The following is a 14,845-nucleotide window of genomic DNA, read 5'->3' as shown; positions in this document are numbered from 1 at the left end:
AGAATACAGTTAATACATAATGCTTATATCAATGTACTATTTTTATTTAGAGTGGTTATTAATATAGAAAATACCAATATTTTATCCAGAAAATGACCAAGAAAAAGTCCTGAATTTACGTCTTATTTGTCCAAAGACATGGCAGCAGCTGTGTATATTTGATCTGACACAGATCTTGTTCTCTGGAACATAACTCCATGTTTTGGACCTGCACATTTATGTACTCAGCCAGAATACTCACCCTGGATGGTTTGCCATTACATTAGAAATATTGAGAGTCCATTAATTAATGGGGTAATGCTGTTATCATCCTCCTTAGCTTCACAGGAATGCATGTAACCCAAAGAAAGAAGAAGATAAAGATAAACGAGAGTAAATGAAGGTGGTGTCAGCCCTGGAGCTGTACTTACATCAATAAGCTGCTGCTGATCCCTCTCGGACATATTGGTCAAGCTGTAGTACTTCCCGGAGAGGTCTCCTTTCAGCCCAGAGAGTGCGGTGACCACGACATTCTCCACCTCTCTCCGCTCTGCCCTGGTGCAAGCAGGAGGAAGGCTGAGGCCTCGGATGCTGCGGCCAGTCCGCACCCGTGATGAGAGGACGTAGCGCTCGTCAAATTGACCGTGGGTGATCTGAAGGAAGAGTGTTTCATGAGTGCACACACAGCTCCCTGTGTTGTACTCCACCATTAAAAAAAACCCAAATCACATAATGCAAAAGAGGGTCATCTTTCTGCCCATGCGTGGCAACCTCTCTGTGAGATTATGAATACTCGGGATACCAGGAGCCCCTCAGAATTTCAGGCACCAGGAGGTTTTTTTTAGGAACAAGTTTCTTTGGCTGAATGAATATGGCAGAGTAACCAGCTAGGTTTTTGTGATCCCAAAATATGAAGGAATCTTCATGGCTCTTGGAAACATGGATATGGGCAGAGGCCAGATGAAATTCTTTGAAAGAGGAAGGACTGGGAAGATGCTAAACCACAGTGTAGTTGAACCATGGAGGGAATGTTAATCAGGAGGTAAGGTTTGATCACGTGTATGTGGGCATGGTGGAGTCAACTCCTGCTTTTATTCCAGCCATGGACACACATCTGTCTGTGAGCCTATGAACAGACCCAAGTGCCACGTGAGACTGTGGCCCAAATGCTTGGTGCGGTTGGGACTGATACCCCTGCTAGGAACAAGGTCTTGCTGTTAGGGCAGTAAGTGGCATCCCACTTTCCTTAACCCTCAAATAACTGTCTCTGGAGTTGGATCAGGAAAAAGAAAACTGCTCTTACGTACAGTATCATCACTGTAAGAAGCAGCCCTGAGCCTTTATTGTCTCATCATTTTATTTTTGTCCTACCTTGGACGCATCCAGGTCCGTGTGGTGCTTCATTGTCCGTGGATCATAGCCATTATGTCTCACTTTAATGACAGGGTCAAAAATATCAGCAAACACCTATGAAGGCAAGAGAATCTAGAAAGACTCTGCAGCGTCACAAAAACGCTTAAACACACCAGCTTCAGCCACAGAAGTCCCCTGGCACAGGCTCGTGGGTGACGGACGTAAAGAGGTCTTTGCAAATTAAGGCAGGGGTACATATGAAAAGATAGGGTGCTTCTGACGCAGACAGCGCTCTGCAGCAGCCGCTCATCTTCACAACGAAAAGAAGGTGCAACTGCACCTTACCTAAGTCACAAGCGCACTCTGGTTTCCACAGGCAGGTACTGGAGGTGGTGGCAACAAGATTAGGTTTCAGGATGTAATTACCAACTGGAACACACAGGCAGAGTGCCTCGGCAGCTTGCCTGTTGTATTTAGAGCATGCAGGAGTACCCTGTGTCTTCACTGCCGTGGGATACTCGTCCTCATGAGAGCCACTTGGCTCAAGTGTGTCAGCACCGATCACACCCACACCTTCGTGCGACGAGAGGCAGCGGCACATCTAAATGAGTAAACTGAACGACGGGCACTGATAGTCCAGGATATCAGATGTCCCTGCCCATCCTCAGCAGCCCAGTGCTTGGGATGTTGTTAGGAGGCTGTATAACAATAGGTAGCATGGTATGGTAGGCTGAAGGAAGCAGACCACAGAGGCCCATAAAAATAATGATTTTCTTCACTTTTCCTCACTGCAGGGTTAAATAAACCTTTCCATCCTAATGTTTTCTGCGTTCAGCTTTAACCATGACCCAAAAGCTGTGGCTTAATGATGTCTGGCACTTCCCAGAAGATGTTTTTGTTTCCCTTCTGCCTCTGGTACTCCACAATGTAATTTCCACGTTACCTTTATTTTGTGCGTCTCAGGACTGCAGAGCTTTGCCATAAACTAAGTTTAGCCGTAGGAAGGAAGGCAGCTGCTGGAGGCAGGCGGCAGCAGCTGCCCAGCAGGTACATTTTATTGACTTCAGTTGCAGCAGAGAGGGCATCAGTAGTAACGCCTCATGTTCATGCATTTCCTGATGTGGAAGAGTAGGGAAAACACCATATTGATGTGGACGGCCTGCCCATTCTGCACTCTCCTGGATGCAATTTGTCTTGGGAGTGCATAACCTACGCGGAATCTGTCTTCATCTAAGGAGCTCTTGAGAATGATACCATGAGAACTGAACCAAATAAGAGAATGCTGTGGAAACGTCTTACCTCGTAGGATTCTTCATCACCCGCGACCATGCCCACAGTTTTAATGAAAGGATGGCCAGGATTGTCAACCCCGGTTTGGATGCACTGGTCCAGGGTGTAGCCATTGGGAGTCATCTTGTCCCGTAGCCTGGAGTAAATGGCTGGTGTGAGGCACTCAGCCATGCAATTGTTATGCTTGCGGAGATCGGGATAGTCTGCGCTGAAGAGAAGAATCCCAAGCAATTATTGTAGCACAAGAGTAATCTTTGCTGGTTTATGATGCTGTGAAAGAGACCATGAAGTACAGAGTACACAGCATAGTTTAAAAGTACCAGTAGTTCTGGGTTTATATGTTGCACTGGATTTTAGGAAGGGAGGAAGATTCAGGTCACTGCAAGTACCCCGCATTGCACGCTGGTGGGCCAGCGCACTAACAGGCAATTGCAGCTTTCTGCTACTCGGGGCTGTCAGGAAAATGAATCCCAATGAGCTCTGGAAGTGTAGTAAGCCCCATAAAATCTCTGCAGAGATGCTCTTATTCAGAAATAAAAGAACTCTAACATTGTTTAGTTCAAGTAGGAAGGGAATTAAGTTTAGCTGGAGAAATAATTTGTAATTCAGAGCCCAGGGTCTCTCACAGTTTAATGGACGTCAGCGGGACAGCCTGATCTGTGTCAGCTGGGAAACTTGTTCTTCTACAGTATCTGGGTTTGCTTTAATGGAGTTATTTACAGAAAACTGCACGATGTACCATGACAGGGAAAATAAAAATGTTACACTTCAGCAAGACATTTTTGCAACTGAATCAGGCCACATTTACCTTGTACTGGTAATGATTTGCTTCATGTACAACTCCATTATTTCTATAAGGATATATTTTAATTAGGATACTATTCACTACTTTGAAACAAAAGGTCTGTCAGAGCCTGCTGCATATTGTTTTTCACAACTATGGCCAGCAGAGCCAACCTACAGAGTAGAAGGTCGGTTAATAGTTTCCAATCATCAGCCAGCCCGTTTGTAGCAGAATTAGGAGTTTTTAAAGTACAGCAGTTATACAGGAGGTTTCTTTACTACTATAATGAAAATATTTTCACACTTCCTGACAGTATATTTTGTAAGATGGGCAGACACACAGGCAGTGTGGCCACTTGAGGACTATGCAGCTTTGATAGGGATCTTCTTCCTCCACAGAGTTCAGTGTTGCTCCTAGCCCTGTTAACAGGGTGCTGTGCTCAGCCAACCGCCTGATCCCAAGTCCTTACCTGGGAGGGAAGAGTTTCCGTTTTTCCTGAACAGCAGCCTTCACATTTTGCTGGTTGAGGAGGTACCCGGTGGTTAGCACCCCCGTGCCTGCAGCTGCAAAGAGTGCAGTGGTTGCACGGCCAGCCAGGAGACGACAGAAGGTGCTAGCCATTCCTCTGGGAGGATACGATGTCTGGAAGAGAAGACAGCCCAATGTCAACCTGTGAGTCCTCATACAGTGCAAGTGAAAAGTAAACTATCATTGTTAATATTAGCTCTGTAAAAGAAGAAAATTTTTTATTATTATTTGTTTGCATTAACATAGTGTATTCAGAAAGATGTTTGGTATGTACATGTATTATTTCTATAACTGTACCTTAGGGGGTGTTGTAAATCAGCTGGGTGGTTTTTTTTTTGGGTTTTTTTTGGTGCTATGTAGAGCACACATTTCTAAACCCAACACCCTGAATATTTTTTTTTGTTTTAATGATTTAAGGCCATAATCAAATCCTTTAGCTTGCTTCCTAGCATCAACACATCACACAGAGTCATCTTTTCAGTGGCCAAAAATGTACGGTAAGGTACAGTTACATGTAGTAGGATGTGGCATTAGCTAGATTGTTCTTTTCAGTGCCATCACCAGCAGAAACTCTTGAGTCTTTTCCATGGTAGCTTGACCTGCTAAGCACTCTGTGCTTTTTCTTCTGTATGAATAAGTTGGTAGGCTTGAACCCATCATCAGGCTCACACCATGGGAAGGAGCGAGGGCTAGGGACCTAAAAAACCTCAGTACTGTGGCAAGTGGGAATAGAAGTCAACTCTTCTTAGCCTTTTCCAATATGTGAATACACTTCATCAAATGGACCTAATGGGAGCAAACAAAGGTAGGTGACTCTTCATACCTGTGGTCATAGACTTAAAAACCCCTTGTCAGAGGTTGACATGGGTGCAGTTAAGTGTGCATGCCTCCAGTGTGAGACTGGACAAGCATGTGGAAGAGATGAATTGCAGTCCTAAAGTAGACAGAAAAAACAGGCTAGCAAGGACCTGGACCAGTTCAAGTGAATCCGGAGGAGACCACAAAGATGCTCAGAGGGCTGGAGCACCTCTGCTATGGGGACAGGCTGAGAGAGTTGGGCTTGTTCAGCCTGGAGATAAGAAGGCTCCAGGGAGACCTTATAGTGGCCTTTCAGTATTTAAAGGCAACTTACAGAAAGATGGAGAGAGACTTTTTAACAGGGTCTGGTGTAACAGGTTTTACTAGGGCAATGTTTTTAAACTGGAATAGGGTATATTTAGGTTGGATATAAGGAAGAATTTTTGTTATGATGAAGATGGTGAGGCACTGGCACAGGTTGCCGAGAGAAGCTGTGGATGCCCCATCCCTGGAAGTGTTCAAGGCCAGGCTGGATGAGGCTTTGAGCAACCTGGTCTAGTGGAAGGTGTCCCTGCCCATGGCAGGGGGGTTGGAACTAGATGGTCTTTAAGGTCCCTTCCACCCCAAACCATTCCATGATTCTATGTAAATTCCCTGGTCTAAAATTTGCATGCTTTATTTATTTTTCTCAGCAGCATGTTCACTGTGCAGCTATGGGTTTTGAATGGTGTCTGGAGTACAGATCTGTAAGTGTAGCAGAGAAAATGGTGTGCTCTGTGAAAGTCTGAAGAAGACATAGTTTTTTCTTCCAAGAATCAGAATTTGGCAGTTTTGCCAGTGACTGTGAGTTCCTTGAGAAGATAAAATTTCTGTTTAAATAAAGGACATAAATTCCAATTTGTGTCATTGACAGAAGCTTATTCTTAAATATGGACTCTGTTAAATCATATTTGGGAAACGGGCATGGAAGAGTTAAAAGAAAACATAAACTTTCCCCCAGGATATGCTGCTTCAGTTATTTTTTCAAAGTTCTAAAAAATGTAATTATTTATGTAATTTCTTCACCATTCTTTCAGAGGTTAAATAAAGCACCTCAGAGCATTTGGTTTCAATTTGAGTAAACAAACTGTTCTTATGTCCAGTAATTTTCAGGTAAGTCTGGGTTAGTTATCCTCAAACCCTCTAATTCTTTGCCTTTTCCACTCCTGTCTAAAGAAAAGTGCAACGTCGCATCTCTATCTTCTCACTTAGTAAAAAGATCTCAGATCTGCTTGCATAGTTGTCTATTGAAAAGCAACATCTTTTTTATACTTTAGTCACATACATGAGATAAGAGACACACGTGTGTTTCAAGTTTGAGACTAATTTGTTTCATGTCTTGTACTTTGTTAAAGCAATTTAAAACATGAATGTTGTTATTCTGTCTCCTCCATGCCTTCAATATGCAACATGCATTTATCTAACTTTCCTTCCTACGAAAGGTGCTGATGGATAGAAATTTCAGTATTTTTTCACTGAAAGCATTTCCCTAAAACAGAAATGGGGAGACACCACAGGCTTTTTTTTTTTTTTCTTCCTTTCTTTTTTCTCAAATAAGAATACACTGTGATTTCCTCAGCCATTCCAAGTCCTCGAGAATTAGTTGCACAGCGCTGGAGTATAATGAAATACGTGCTGACACTGGGCTGGCACAGGAGGCAGATCATCTACTGCAGCCTTATCGCTGGCAGTGGCTGCCCTCCATCCATGAATTAATTAGGTGAGTTGCAGGACAGGCTCTCATGACTACAACAGGACATCTCCCTCCCAAAATGCAGTGGGAGAATGTTTGACTGTAAATCAAACCCAAATACGAGGTTTGTGATGGAAGTTTTCATGCTGCTTTCTTTTCTGTTTACTTAGCAGATGGTTCTTGTGCCTTTTCACAGTATAGCATCCCCATCCTACACTGGAAATATTTGCTTATGACTAATCTGCACAGAACTATTATTGTCATACCAAAGTGTCTGAGAAACAATACATGTATTTTCACAGCAGCTCTACATATTTATAGTTCTGTTTCACAGATGCCATCTTTACTGCAAGGAATTGGCTGGCAGTCAAAATCTCATCCTGAGAATGAGAAGCCATACCAAAATCCCCTCGAAGACCATGACATTATGACTTCAGTGACCCCAGGCACTCATCAGCATCTCCACCAGCCTGTATTTTTTGGGAGCCTCTAAATTCAATGTCGCTGGAGGGGACAAATCTGGTCCGTGCATCTGATGAAATTAGAGTAATGGTGTGCAGGATGTCTTTACAAAGAAGAGTCAGGCTCAACTGTGTAATGCTTCAGAAAGACCGAGAGCAATGCACAGACTGACGGCGGTGTGTACTGCAGCCTGACACAGGTAAAGCTAACAGCCTCAGACAGGTCGTTGTGTTTAGCCATGTCACAGATCTGCTGTCAAGGCTGCACTGTCTTTGTTTGATGTTTTCATACAACCTCCATTCCTTGTGCTAATGCAGTGTGATGGGAAAGTCCCATCCGTTGTGACAGCAGCTATTGATTGGCTCCTTATTTTTCTACCTTCGAGCCTTTCCCGATGATTGAAGATGCACAACAGATAGAAGCAACATCCCAGCTAGAAAGTTACACTCCGGATCGGCACGATGTTGTGGTCTGGGACTGGAAGGTAAGCACAGCACGCTTGTCGCTAAGCACTTGGCGTTATTTCTTCTGGAGGAGCTGAGACGTACACGGGAGCTTTGTGAGGGTGAAGGATGCTAGAAGCTGCCCTGTGTGATTTCTTTGGGAGAGAAACCGTGGTCACTGAAGGTGATAAAAGCTAAAATGTTGTTTAGCTGCTGATCCAGTGCTTCTTGTATCCTTTGGTTTGCCTTTGCAACAACTATTGGACGCTGAGAGCAGCTGAGCAGAGCAAAGCTTCTGCAAAATGTGGTGTACAAACAATACCCTGGGTGGCTGCGTGTAGCTTGGCATCCTTGACTTTCAGGCTGAACTACACTGTGTGCCTGAGGTCTAGGCTTGTATCAGAAACCACGGCCTGTGAACAGAGAGAGGAATAAACCACCTGGAAAAAGAAATAGATGAACCTGGGGGAAAAGGAACCAGTTTGAAAAGGCAAAGGGTCTTCAAACAGTGAAGGCTTTGTGCCATGTCTGGTCAGGGAAAGACAGGGATGTTGTACCTCACTTCTTCTGCTCAAAGGGTATGAGCACCCCCTCCTCACTCTGATTTATGCCTGTCTTTGACTGGATGCGCAATGCCCAGCTTTAATCCCTAAAGCATACCCTCTCAGCACGGACAGTTTCATTGTCACCTCTTCCCTTGTTCAGGCACATCAGCGGTTTCTTCACGCCCTCAGGGTCTGATGTGTGGAACAGGCCTGTACCTTTGGGACAGAATGATTGACTTTTTGGACACCTGATCAAAGACAGGATTTAAGCTCATGAAACTGTTTTCCTTTTTGAGTTTAATAAGGTCTCATAATGCCAGTATTTTTCTTGATGGCAATGTTATCTTCCATGGTGGCTGCATGCCTTGTCCCCCAGGATATTCTTGCTTTGTTAGATCACAGGAAAGATTTGTCTTACCCTGAGGCTGGCTGTACTTTACCTGACAGATGCTTTTCCAACAGCTCTTAAAAGCCTCCAACACTGGAGATGCCACAGACTGCGTAGGTGAACTACCTAGAAATAAAATCAGAGTAAGATAGGCTTTTTTTTCTTTCTTTTTTTTTTTTTAAACGAATTTCTATCTACACATCTCCTGTTACAACTATATTCCAGCGCTCCTCATCCTATTTTCTTCCCCAAACTTTGCAGCTCTGTAAGCAGAAGTTCAGTTTCTGTCTTTATCCGTAAGTGCTTCAGCTTTTTAAACCCAGTCACTCCTGCAGAGAAGGTGACTCTGCTGAGAAGGTGACCTGACAAGCATCAATCACAACATCACGCGGCTGCTGCCTGCAGGAACAGTGAGACGACAGGTGGCTTGATCTGCTCCCGCGGTAGGACCTTCTGACCTCAGCGTGGCATTGCCATCGCAGGGACCATCAGTTGCGACTGTCAAATGCAAAGGGCATAGGGAAATGCGAAGGTTAGAATTTCTTATGAGAGAAAAAGCATCATCTGGAGTGCTGTGGAATGGAGACTCCAATCCCTTCTATGAAAAAGGTGTCACTCCTAATTTAATAGACACTTCTTGCCACAAGGGTGAGCTGTAGTTCTGAATATGGATGCATAATAATGCTGCAGCACAGACCCAGTCGGTGTTATGCCTTGCACAGGTAGTCCACATGCCGTCAAAATAGCACAAATAGACTTGCACAAACACCTGGTGTACAAGTTCAGAAAACAAGGGTTTACATAGTGAAGGTACAATATGAACAAAATGCTTTGACAGGATCAAGGCCGTTTTGTTTTTTCTTTTCTTTTTTTTTTTCACTCTAAAAATAGCACAATTTCTAAGTAATTCATTGCTTCATAAAAATATTTCAAAATATGTTTTGAAAGAGTCTGAATGGAATGGTCTCAAACTAAAAAAATTTCTCATCAAACCTATTTGTCAAATCTGACCTCAAATTGTTAACATATTGAGCTGTTTTTACCCCCACAGAAAATGTCAACCTGCCCTAGGAGTAAGTCTGCACCGTCACCACCTCTGTGGATTCAGAGAAACATAATCGTCCCAGCCAAAGGTATCATGAAATGCGTAAGGTTTTTTCTAAGAACACTTTACCAGAAATACCATGCTGTGGTTCAGGTTTCACTGCAGACTGTCATTTGGTCTCCACAGGAAGGATTTTACTTTCATCAGGGAAATTTAACCACTACACAGACAAAAAATTGATGTGCACACTTTTCTTTCGTAGGAGTTTCCTAAGGGTCTTCCCATGTGCTCATGATAACAGAAAACCTGTTTTCTCCTTGGTGCCTATAGTTCTACCATAAAGCAGCTTTGAAGGGGAAAGAATAATTCTTAGATGAGTTGGAACTAGATGATCTTTAAGGTCCCTTCCAACCCAAACCATTCTGTGATTGTATGAGAAGTCGTCTTGTGATTATGAGTTTTAACCCTTGAAAAGGAATGGAATGCTTGCCTGTGCTGATCAGGTGTGCTGGAAGGAAAACACCTGTGTCAGGAAAGCATCCGTCTTGCAGTCAACACTATCTAGACAGAGCATAGTCTGGAGAAGATAAAGGTGTTCTGAGGGTTAATCAACCTGAGTTTAAAAAAAAAACCAAAAAACCAAAACCAAACCAAAACCCAACTCTTTTCTTATTTCTGGCCTGAGTTTGTTTCTCTTCAGTTTGAATCACTGGCCTTTGTTATTACTTTTATCAGTTTGTTGTAGGAATTTCTACTCATTACTTGTTCCACATGTAGCTACTTAATAACTAGCTCTTTTTTATGTCTCTCCATCAATTTTTTTATCATATTTTCAAATGTATTGATTACTCTTTAGCTCTACCCTGAATGTTTTTCCATTTTGTTTCATCCTCGACATCCTGCTGGTACTAGAAGGGTCCTATCACCCCAGCTCCCCAGCATGGTAGCAGCAGAGCAACTCTACTAAATCGCTTACACATTCGGAGATCACATCACCCCCTGAGACTGCAGCAGTTCACTGGAAGCGCACACCGTGGTCATTGCCTGCCAAGCGCTGGCCCCTTCTGGGAGTCACACAGGTTTTTTTACTATTAATTGCGCTTTCTGTTAAAACTGGAATGCTTCCTAATAAGCAGAGGTTTTTGGTCTGTTGTGGGACTCTGAAAGTACTGATAAAATATTCCTGAATGGTTCCCAATTATAATTTATGGTTTCCTACTTAAATTTTTTTTCTCCGCTAAGTGGTTTATAACTGCGCAAACCTTCTGGAAGTTTCAAGTTCTTTCAAAGCACCACGGGCTACATGTGAATTTGGATTTTATTTTAGTAGCACATGAGACAGAATTAGCTGCATCTGAACCTGCACTGATTTGTAGTTCTGTGAACATCTCTTCTTCAGTTGTCCAAACAAGGTCTAAGTTCCATGGTATTGGACACAACATTCTTTTGTGGTATGAAACTTAATAATTTTATTTTATGGATTTTAACAAGGTTCTTGGTATTCATGGCATGACACCTCAAACATGTGTCACTCAGGTAATACTCTGATAGGAGTAAGACTGTTTTTCCGAAATGTAATATATAGGCAGCTTCTTCATTACTGACTTGATGAGGTAGGGATTTCAGCACATCGTGTCAGAAATATTCAGAGATGTGGTCTAAACTGAAATGTTTTGGTAAGGCTATGATGAAACTGCAGCACCATGTATGTTCTGTGTGCAGATCAGCAGAAGCTGACACATCCAGAGACACAGCAGTTCAAAGGGAACACACAAGAACTGGTATTCTGCAGTGAGGAAATCGAAATTGGAGCTCAAGTCCATGGGCTGGGGCAGTACTGACCTTGTTGCAGCCTGATGGAAAGAAGGGCAGGCAGGGAATATCAGGGAGAGAAGAACACGAGCTTCTCAAATCCCTTAGCAGATGGCAGAAATACAAAAGACAGACCTCACGAGCACAGCAGTGCCAGCCTATGCTGTAATGGGCAGGGTGCTCCCACTTCTGCTGCACATGGCATCACTGTCGGATTTGGCTCACTGTCTCTCTGTTGTGAGTGCCAAGGCTGCTGGCGCTTATGCAACGGTCCTGTTCAAGTCACTTATCTCCTGCTCTTGCTTACCATGATAGGGCTGATCGGCTCTACTGTCACCCAGCAAATACAACAAGTCTGTCTTCCTTTCCTTCGCAGACAGCAAGGTCTTCAGCAATGCCCGTAACTGGGCATCCTTTAACTGATGAAGGTGGAGGGTAAATATGCATGCCTCAGCTGATATCCAGCATCAGGTGTATTTTCTACAGGTAAAGTGGCAGGGAAAGTTTTGGGGTTTTTCCTGTTAGTCAAATGTGCTGCAAGTCACTTCAAAGGCTCCCCGTGTTGGAATCTGACAGCTTTACAAAATTCTTGGACAACTTGCCTTGCACATTTTCCCCTTATTTAGTCATTCTGTTCATACTTTGGATGCTGGCTTTGCCTCTTCATAGCTGTTTGACATGACTTTTGTGTGCCTGCAGGATTACACATGCCTTTGGCCCAAGGCCAGGGCATGGAGCACAGCTCAGTAGCTCTGACAGTGGAATTTATCACTGGTAACAAGACCTTTACATTTTTATTTCCAAGGTCATTTGTGCTTCTACTATCACCTGTAGAAAGCAAAAATGCTGTTGTACAGGAGAGAAGAAACACAGACCCATTGGCTCAGAAAGAGATGCTGGGCATCCTCGATGCACCAGTCTCCCTCCCACAGTGAACAGTTTTAATTCATTCCTTACAAGTCAACTTGTGGATCACTGCCTGCAGTGGTTCACTGTGAGGGGAGTAAATGCAGCACTGACTTAATGTAACAGCCTGTACTACAGCCTGTACAGCATGTAGCGGTGTCTGCAAAACCAAGGTTTTTTCATTCCCATTCTCTCACCATATCAGCACCATAAAGGTTAAAAAAATGCAGAGTCACATTGGCGTTGCCTTGTCCAAAGCAGTGTTCCAATATGCCATGATGACTTATGGCCAGTGAATCAGCAAAACCTGCCTGAAAGGTCGTGATCTTAGAGGTCACACCTTTTACCTCTCTGCTTTCACCCAAGACATGCTCAGCTACCTGTAACGTGACATTCATATCCTGCCAGGACTGTATTTTGGTTTTAAAACTGTATTTTAATGTAAGTATTACCTACCACACACAGAAGGTGGAGACAAAAGCCAGCAGCAAGATTTAGCAGAAGTCACTACCGCAAATTTGGTGCTGGCTGAGAAACAGCCCAGAGGATTGCAAGTGCCACTTAAGGCAGGCGGGCTGTTTGTAACCACAGATCGAACCGCAGGATGAAAAAACTTGGAGAATGCCTATTTCAGGGCCATAAACCAGTTTTCCCTCTTATTCCCAATACACCTAGATGAAAACCTCTGTTAAAGGTGAAGGTAGTCTCCAGAAGAGGTATGGCTTTTGTACTTTAGGTCCCTCACCAACCCTGAAACAGATTCTCCTTTCAAATCACCAACTCAGGAAAACTGACATAGCAAACCGCCCCTGGCTGCAGAGGATCTCCAGGACACAGGGTTCACAGCTACTGCTGTGCTCGGGCTGGCTCAGCCGTGTCCCGTGGCACAGGGACATCCTCTCAGCTGCACACAGGTGAAGCTGTTGCACCCCTTTTTGAGAACTTCAGAGGGGAGTCAAGCACCAGAAACAACACACAAATTGCCTCTTTACCCTTTCAGGAACTTGTGAAATTTACTACTACTTCTAATATTTAAAAAAATGTGTTTGCTATTAATTCTTTACTTCCTTGAACTTCTTTTAAAGAGGAAGTTGTCAGCTCTGTTTTTCTTTTGATGTGCTAGAACACACTGTGTTTATCCTATACTTCATAGTAGGCAGCACATGCGCTTCTGGCCGAGGAGGGAAGGAAGGTACAAGGGTTACAGTGACATTTCTAGAAATAGAACTAGATTAAATATTTGAACTGTGGCATGAGTGGTATTAATTGACACACCATGTGATCCTGAGCGACATTTTAGAGGAATGGCAGAGTCATAGCTAAAGTTCACATAGGCTCATCATCACAGATAATGTGTACACACATCTTTTCAACTGTTAAGCTGTTCAGCTAACGGTATCACTGCAGTGAGCTGAACTTTCACATGGAGGAGGGAGAAGGAGGATGGTCTTTCAGATCTGAGAAGTAATTCCTTTGAGTCATCCTTAGCTTGAGCTAGAGGCTACAGCTGCCAGTGGAAAATTTCCTCTGCCCGTCTATGGAAGACGTTGGCACCTTAGAAACATCTGCAGTAAATGTCACCAGTGACTACATGCATGAGAGAACATTTTTAGATGCCCAGAAAACAGTTTGCATCGTTCTTAATTCGCTGTATCACTCTACAGGTTCAGAGAATAAGGTATAATTTAAAACATTAAATCTCATTAAACAATATTGGTGGGTTTTTTTAATATTTTCTCATAGCTCCTCCCGAGCAAATTTGACCCTTTTTCACCATCTGGCTTTAAGACACAGACTCTGGAGTGGAGAAACAATGCCAGTGCAGTTATCATTCTAACCGTGCCTTAATTACAGGACAGAGTATCTCTATGAAAAGTCAAATAAATTTCAGTTTCTCCTTGTAATGCTAGAGGTCAGTGAATGGTTATAAAACTCTATTAATTTTTTGGGGAAAAAGAAATCTAGACTATGAATAGATTCATGTGAATAGAGAAGACATGGAAAAGACTGAGACTCTTGATAGATCAGACAACTACCCCTTAGTAACTACCCCTTAGTAACAACACGATTTTTGATTTCTGTCAGCTGAAGATCTGGCTGGTCAGATGTGAGCTGGTAAGACTCAGAAGCCCAAATTCCCAACCAAAGGTGCAAAGAGTGCTTGACCTTCTGAATCAATCCAACAGTATTTCACAGTATAAACCCCTCATCTCCATAGTGAAGACAGCTACAATCAAGATCACAAAAAACCTTACTGAATTAGAGATGTTTTCTCTGAACTTGTTACACATCTGCGAAGGGACTTATTTTTCCCTTTCTTAAACTGTTCCTTAGGGTCAGCATTCGCAGCAGCTGCACAGTGGGCTGACACATTTTTTCCTGCACCAAGTACTTATGTGAATCAATAAATTATAAACAAATTACCCCACATCCCGTGGTGCTTTGAATTCATTTTTAATAACCCTTGTATTTGAAATGCTACCATTTGAGGCTAGAAAAGCAATATAGGTAGTTAAACCGACCTTGAAGCTGAAGGTAGAGACGTCCTGCTGCCTGCAGCGAGCCCAGAGCGTAAAGGGAATAACAAGTTGGTGCGCTGACAGGAGCCCAGGTAATATGAGAGGGGGAGAAGGAGGTGAGGGAAACGAAAATAATTGCTGCAGTGGCCAATCCTATTTCACTGGGTTACATGAATGACATTTGCTTGCACAAGGGTGCCCTTGAGGACGTGAGCGGGATGTGGCAGGAGGGAGGCATCTAACAGTTGGGTGACAGAAACA

At 43.3% G+C, this 14,845-nt stretch overlaps 1 protein-coding gene across 1 annotated transcript; it reads right to left on the bottom strand.

The window, feature by feature from the left end:
* Window positions 1-410: 410 nt before the first annotated feature.
* LOC104517394 (creatine kinase S-type, mitochondrial-like) lies at window positions 411-14,631 on the bottom strand (the record flags this gene model as incomplete). The annotated part of the gene is made up of 6 exons (XM_010162036.1): window positions 14,588-14,631; window positions 8,355-8,428; window positions 3,876-4,048; window positions 2,632-2,830; window positions 1,351-1,446; window positions 411-632 (listed from the first exon to the last, which is right to left on the bottom strand). Coding segments are annotated over exons 3-6 (669 nt in total), but the record flags the coding sequence as incomplete, so codon positions are not given.
* Window positions 14,632-14,845: the final 214 nt, after the last annotated feature.

The sequence above is a fragment of the Eurypyga helias genome, unplaced genomic scaffold (genome assembly GCF_000690775.1).
Source record: "Eurypyga helias isolate BGI_N326 unplaced genomic scaffold, ASM69077v1 scaffold19422, whole genome shotgun sequence".
Classification (NCBI taxonomy): Eukaryota; Metazoa; Chordata; class Aves; order Eurypygiformes; family Eurypygidae; genus Eurypyga; species Eurypyga helias.
This window is presented reverse-complemented; position numbering and strand designations above follow the sequence as displayed.